The following is a 7,114-nucleotide window of genomic DNA, read 5'->3' as shown; positions in this document are numbered from 1 at the left end:
CAGTGACTTTAGATTGTATATGTTATAAAGGGTCAAAGAAAATATGTATTCATGCTCTTGGATTTTTGCATTGAGCTGCACCATGTTCATGAGAATCACCCATCTGCTTCAGACTGGAGAGTTGAAGAAACATACAAAATAATCACTATATTCTTTACAGTTTTTCTCAGTCGCTTTGGTGCATTTTTCATATCACTATTAACATTTGCACAACAGTTAGTTCAAACTCCACAACATTTAGTCATTTGTTCACATCATATTAGCAGTTTTTCCTTACAACAAATTATAGATGCTTTTGCATCAATTGCTTTCATACAACTCTTTGCTGTTTAATGACATTATCATTTGCTTATGTCATGTCAGTCAAAATAACTTTCATTCATTTCATTTCATCAATTACATTCCATATAAAACTAATAGTCCTCATTTCATTACTTCAGTCATTACATACAACAATGTTGAACTAGTTGTCAAAATCTGTCAAGCAAATTTTATACATTTTTTTAATCTTTTTCTTTACTGAAAAGGTCTCCTAAATTGAGCAATTTCTCTCAGGTGAACCTCAGATTTCACTGATGAGACTGATAAAGAGCTGTGTGAAGCATTAGTTGAACAAATGACAAGTCACTTCTCTACAATAACTTAGAGCTGAATCCATAAACCCAGAAACACTTTACAACATATATGAACCAAGTAGTAAAGATAGACCGATATATATCGGCCGAGATACACTACCGGTCAAAAGTTTTAGAACACCCCAATTTTTCCATTTTTTTATTGAAATTCAAGCAGTTCAAGTCAAATGAACAGCTTGAAAGGGTACAAAGGTAAGTGGTGAACTGCCAGAGGTAAATAAAAAAAGGTAAGGTTAACCAAAACTGAAAAATAATGTTCATTTCAGAATTATACAAGTAGGCCTTTTTCAGGGAACAAGAAATGGGTTAACAACTTAACTCTATGGAGTCTTGTCCATTTTTGAATTCTTTTCATGTCTTTGTAAATCATTTTGTGTCCTTTTTGGTCATTTTGTGATTTTAATGTCTTTTTTTTAGTCATTTTGTGACTTTTTTTAGTCATTTTATGTCTTTTTTTAGTCCTTTAGTCCAACATAAAATGTGATTTTGAATCTTTTTTTTACTTTCAAAACACTATCATGCTCAATAAGGAATTTTAAATGTTGCAAATGTGCATTAATTTCAGAGTACACTGAGACATTAAACTGCATCATTTTCAATTAAAATCTGGAAAAGTTGGTGTGTTCTAAAACTTTTGACCAGTAGTGTACATTGGCCGGTATTTGCGTTTTTTTCTTGTAAGGCTCGGTGCAACATCTGCCATTCTCTGGTGAGCTGCTGCTGATACCGGGAAAAAGAAAAACACATCAAATATGTGGATCATCTGAGGCGCCACCACCTCGAGGCCTAGAACAACATACACATTGTTTACTATCCAACTGTTAATATGTTTTGTTTGTTTTGTTAATAAATGTGGAAGAGGGGATGACATCACAGCAGAGTCCTGCAGAGGAGAAACTGTCCTCGGTGCATTGCAAGTGATGATTGTTGTAAATAAGGGTGTGTTTTTCTTTTGCACAATGCTGTGAACAAAATAGATTTGCAAAGAGCATATGCAGTAAATATATGAAACATACATATTCAGTGTGTTGTACTCAGTTACCTCACTAAATACAGTAATGTGTAACTTTACTGTAGTTTTCAAATGGCTGTGCAGATAGTATAAAGTGCTGTCTGGAGCATTTTCAGGTAGCATCACCAAGAACTGACTTTTTTTGCATTGGAAAACATTTATCGAGTAAACTGTCATAATGAAAACATGACAGAGACATTTGACTATCTTGTTCATAAACATGGTGTCAGGACTTTTCATCTTGATGTCACTGACACTTTCATTAATATGAATACTTGCTTTTGAGGAATGAGCTATCTATTTTGAGCAAGTGACACGCTTCTGCATGTTATCAACTAGGTTTTGCAGGTTGTACTAATTGTTTTGGTATCAAGATGACCAAAAAAAAAGACACAAAATGACAGAAAGAAACCTAAATTACTTAAAAAATACATAAAACGACCAAAAAAAGACACAAAATTACTAAAAAAAAAAAAAAAAGACACAAAATGACCAAAAAGAAGACACAAAAAAGACACTAAATGACTGAAAAGACACTAAATTACTTTAAAAAAGACACAAATTACCAAAAAAGACAAAAAATAATTTTAAAAAGACACAAAATGACACAAAAAAGACACAAAATTACCAATCCATTTATTATCCATTTTGAGCAAGTGACACACTTCTGCAGGTTATCAACTAGGTTTTGCAGTTTGTACTAATTGTTTTGAGAAATGCATTAACTGTTGTGCAAATGTACATAGTGATGTGAGAAATGCACCAAAGCGACTGAGAAAAACTGTAATATAAAGCAACGTCAATGTCAAGTCCAATTATATCTCTGCCTGAGTCTAAATTACAACTGTAACATGTCTTGACCAAACCATTTTATTGTTGAATGTGAAAATGTGTTTTTTTAGGAAATAAAATAAATTTCATTTATTATATATTCCTTTTTTTCCCCATTTGTGATCACACAAAAATGTCACACAGAAAGCACATTATGACATAAGATACATGTTTTTATTTTATGAATGAAGACTGTCAACCTTTAGCTGTTAATGTACAAAAGCATCTCAATCCTCTTCTCTCAATAGCAGAGTGATACAAAGCAGTAAAGTTGGAGAAGACAAGGCTGGAAAAATAACAATGTGCTTCTGCAGGCAGCAGCACTGACACTAAATCTAACTGAAGCAACTGATTTACAACCCTGATCACAAAAAGTTGGGACGCTGTGCAAGACGTCAGTAATATCAGAATGCATCACCTGCCTGGGCAGAGGAAGATTAGACCAAAATAAATGTTGAGCCAAAGCTTATAAAAGAAGAACTGTAAGGCCAAAATACACATCTGAGCTTCATTTGAAAGGTCACATCTTCCAGTTTCTGCTTGTTTTGCAACTGAAAGTACATTTCAGATAGGTTTCAATAGGATACATTTTTAATATCTTTTTAACCCTTTATCAGGCGAAGAAATATATTTGGTAACTTCAGTGGATATCAAAATGGGGTCGAGAAAAAAGTTCCAAATTTACTAGATTAAAGGGGCAAATCTACAAGAAAAAAAAGTCGCAGATTTATGAGATTTAAAGTGGCAAATCTACAAGAAAAAAAAGTCGCAGATTTAAGAGATTTTAAGTGGCAAATCTGCGTGAAAAAAGTCGCAGATTGTAGATTTGCCACTTTAAAACTCTTAAATCTGCAACTTTTTTTCTTGTAGATTTGCCACTTTAAAGCTCTTAAATCTGCAACTTTTTTTCCTGTAGATTTGCCACTTTAAATATCATAAATCTGCGACTTTTTTTCTTGTAGATTTGCCACTTTAAATATCATATATCTGCAACTTTTTTTCTTGTAGATTTGCCTCTTAAAATCTCATAAATCTGCGACTTTTTTTCTTGTAGATTTGCCACTTTAAATCTCTTAAATCTGCACCTTTTTTTCTTGTAGATCTGCCACTTTAATCTAGTAAATCTTTGCAAATTTGCTTTTTTCTCGAAATATTTTTATTTTGGATATCCGCTGAAGTTACCAAATACGGTTCTTCGCCTGATAAAGGGTTAATTGAATATATGCCACAAAGGATAAGCATTCTGTTTTATTTACATTTTAGACAAAGTCCCAACTTTTCTTTGGAATCGGGATTATATAATTCCAAAACTGTAGAATTAGGAGGGTTTTTTGTATTGATTTTAAAAACACATGTTCCATGTATTATCAGTACCAATTTCCTGTCTGTCATGTGTTTGTGACTCTCTTCTACTATATAAAACATTTCTTATGAACAGCAACTTACAGTATATTTTCTAGAAAATCAATTGTCTATTAAGTGCAATGCAGATTCTTGATTCTTTTTATATAAAGACAGATAAAAAATATTTTCAGATTTATTTTGCCAAATAAGTGACTTTTGTTCCCAGTAATTGACTGTTCGCAAAACCCCGACCAAGAACAATCACAGCATAGAAACCTCAGGCCTGTCAAACTTTTAATTCTCAACACGTATAAAGTAATAAGAGGAATAGTCCATGTCAGTCGTTCAGGAAGGATGAAACAGTGTGTCTGTCTGCTCTAATGTAGGCTGTAATGTTAGCATGTTGCTACCTAGCTTCCCTTAACTACCTTCACTACAACTGGCATCATTTCCAAAGATATAGGGCAAGTTTTTAATAATTATATTATATATGCTTTGCTTGTCAGACAGTGTCTAAAGCATAACGGTGGTGACGATGAAGTCATGTGACTGTGGTGTAGCGTAACACTTCAAACATCATAAAAGTGGTGTTCATTTAAGAAGATTATCCTGCTGAACGAAACATGTAAGTGTCAGAAACGTGTGTTTGCCACAGAGCTGATTTTCTGCAATGATCCAAAATTAAAAAATTGCAAAAATACGTAATTTCGTTTCCTCTCTACATTCTGCCCTACAAAGCATAACTGCAAAGGGTAAAACTGAGAACAACTGTTTTAAAGTTTTTTAATGTTTTTTAACTCGCCAGCCAAATGGGTTATAGGTAGGTAAGTGACATGACACTTATTTCTTCATGTGTTGATGATGTAATATTTCATATAACCCATTTGGCTGGCCAGTTAAAACACATTAAAAAACTTTAAAGCAGATTTTGTCAGTTTTACCCTTTGCTAGTTACTGCAGTTAGACTCTGTAGGGCGGAGCTGGAGCAGTTTAAGGGACACACAGTGTAATTACAGGTAGTGAGAGCTGTCATTTCATGAGAAGCTGCTTTTGTTTTTCTGTGTGAAATTTAAGACCTATTCTTTCAAAAAGATATAATTAGGTTCTTAAACTTTCAATGTGCTGTAAGAGAATGGTACATTTGATGGGTATAAAAATCTGGTAACACTTTATATTAAGGTGCACATATTCAACTTTAATTAGTTGCTTATTAGCATGCAGATTAATAGTAACATATTGACTCTTAATTAGTCATTATTAAGCACTTATAAATGCCTTATTCTGCAAGGCGTTATTATATAACCAGTAGGCCATTAACTAAGAGTTTTCTTCAATAACCTCAGAATTATTGCTTATTAATAGCAAGTAAAGAAGTTGTTGTATATGAGTTATGATCTCAATATGCTTTGCTTTGTATGGACTTTATAAGGTGCTATTACCACAAGAATAATTATTCTCCTTTAACCCTCAAAGCACTTTGGGGTCCTAAAATGGACATTCTGCCTTTTTTATGTTTTTGATTCTCAATATATCGGTCAGCTTAAAGGCTAATTGTGTGAAACTTGGCCAGTATTCGTTTTTTATTATAATTTGAAAAATTCCACAATTGTAAACACTTGTATGAGAGGGACCATTTATGGTCCCGAAGGGTCTGAGTGTGACTTTTTCGAATAAACTCTCATAGCTCCAAAAATAATAATGCATAAAAATCAATATTGTTATCAATTATTGACCTAATCAAGGCTGTAATAACCTCACCCCAAATATTCCACTATGCACCTTATTTTTGAAAATACTGCATATTTTGTGTTTTTAGCCCTTGAGAAAATCAGGGTTTCTTATGACAAAAAGGCCATAAAATCAAAAAATGCAAAAAAAATTACATATATTTTATAATCTATGGTTAGATCGGAAGGTTTGATGTGGTGAAAGTGAAAAAAAATATTTATATTTGACATGTTTATGCGATTGAGTGTGAGTTAATTTTAAAGATGCCTTGAGGGTTAATAACACTCAATGAATATGATCTGTTCTTACATAATAAAACACAAAACTGCAAGTGTTAATAGAGTCCAAATAACTCTAAATTAAGTCTTTGTTACTGAGAATACGTTCCCCATACTAAAGTATAATTTGCATGCTAATAAGCAACTAATTAATGTTGAATACCTTAATATAAAGTGTTACCAAAAGATGTAGTGGTGGAGGGGGGCTAAGCAAACAGTCAATATCTGCACACGGTGTATATTAGTATTAAAATACTTCTTACTTTGGTACACAGTAATATCACTCTTAGGTCAGAACGCACTTAGCGTAGCAGCATCTGTTAAATCATTTTTTGCTAATAACTTGCAGAAGTCACATGTTGTCAAGTTGGAGAATGACCTCACCGAGCAAAAGCACAAACAACCTGCAGCTTCACGCTGCTGCATGACATAAAACTATTAAACTGTGGGAGGATCCTGATCATTCGTCTCACCTTTTGCCTCAAAATTCACACTCATCATAGTTCCCGTTTGATGCACCAGCTCGCACGACTACGACCCGTCACAATCTGACATCTTCATTCATTCGTCGCTGAGGATTCTGACAACACGCCCCCACCACCGACATCAGCCTCAGCAGGACGCCGTCAGGACGTGGAGAGTCAGTGGGCTCCGACTGAGCACCGTCAGTCTGGAGGAGTCACCAGTGGAGGAGTGGGGGGAGTGGAGATCCCAGCACAGATTTCATCTCCGAGTCAGTTCTCAGGCTTATAGTCTCTCTGTGTGAATGTGAGCCAGCAGCTCTGAGCTCAGATCTCTATGTCCACTGGTCTGATCTCTCCAGTCTTATTCTCCCGCACCCACAGCTCTCGGTCTTTGGCCGGGTCCACACACTGCAGCAGCTGGTCCACCGGCTCCATCGTCTGCATAGAAACAACAGTGAGAGGTGTCGGTCAGTGGGCTCTTTGGCCACATTTATACATAGCAGGGGATTTAGAGAAACTAATATTTCCCCGTCTCCGTTTTCAAAAAAGTTGTCATTTACATCAACCTGCATAAATACACTGTATTTATGCCAAACCTCTGGGCGGCAGTATACATTTAGTCATTTATCCAAAGCGACTTACAGGAAAAAAAAAAAAAAAAAAAAAAAGCAAACAATCAAGGCATAGTGCAGTAAGAGCTATTAGTGCATCAATAAGTGCTAGTGAGGATTCTTTAAGGAGTAGAATTATCATGTGGTGCTAGGAGAGAAGATGTTCTCTTCAGGAGTTAAAAAAAAAAAAAAAAAAACTCCTGAAGATCTC

General features: G+C 34.6%; 1 protein-coding gene across 1 annotated transcript in view; it reads right to left on the bottom strand.

The window, feature by feature from the left end:
• Positions 1-5,641: 5,641 nt before the first annotated feature.
• Positions 5,642-7,114, bottom strand: part of gas7b (growth arrest-specific 7b) — an 87,017-nt gene continuing 85,544 nt past the window's right edge. Inside the window, exon 14 of the mRNA XM_059324092.1 lies at positions 5,642-6,730. Coding sequence (XP_059180075.1) covers positions 6,617-6,730 — 114 coding nt within the window. The 3' untranslated portion in view covers positions 5,642-6,616. The remainder of the gene's footprint in view (positions 6,731-7,114) is intronic.

Source organism: Centropristis striata, chromosome 21 (assembly GCF_030273125.1).
Source record: "Centropristis striata isolate RG_2023a ecotype Rhode Island chromosome 21, C.striata_1.0, whole genome shotgun sequence".
NCBI classification, from domain to species: Eukaryota; Metazoa; Chordata; class Actinopteri; order Perciformes; family Serranidae; genus Centropristis; species Centropristis striata.
Note: the sequence above shows the minus strand (reverse complement) of the source record. Positions and strands in the feature narration are given on the sequence as shown.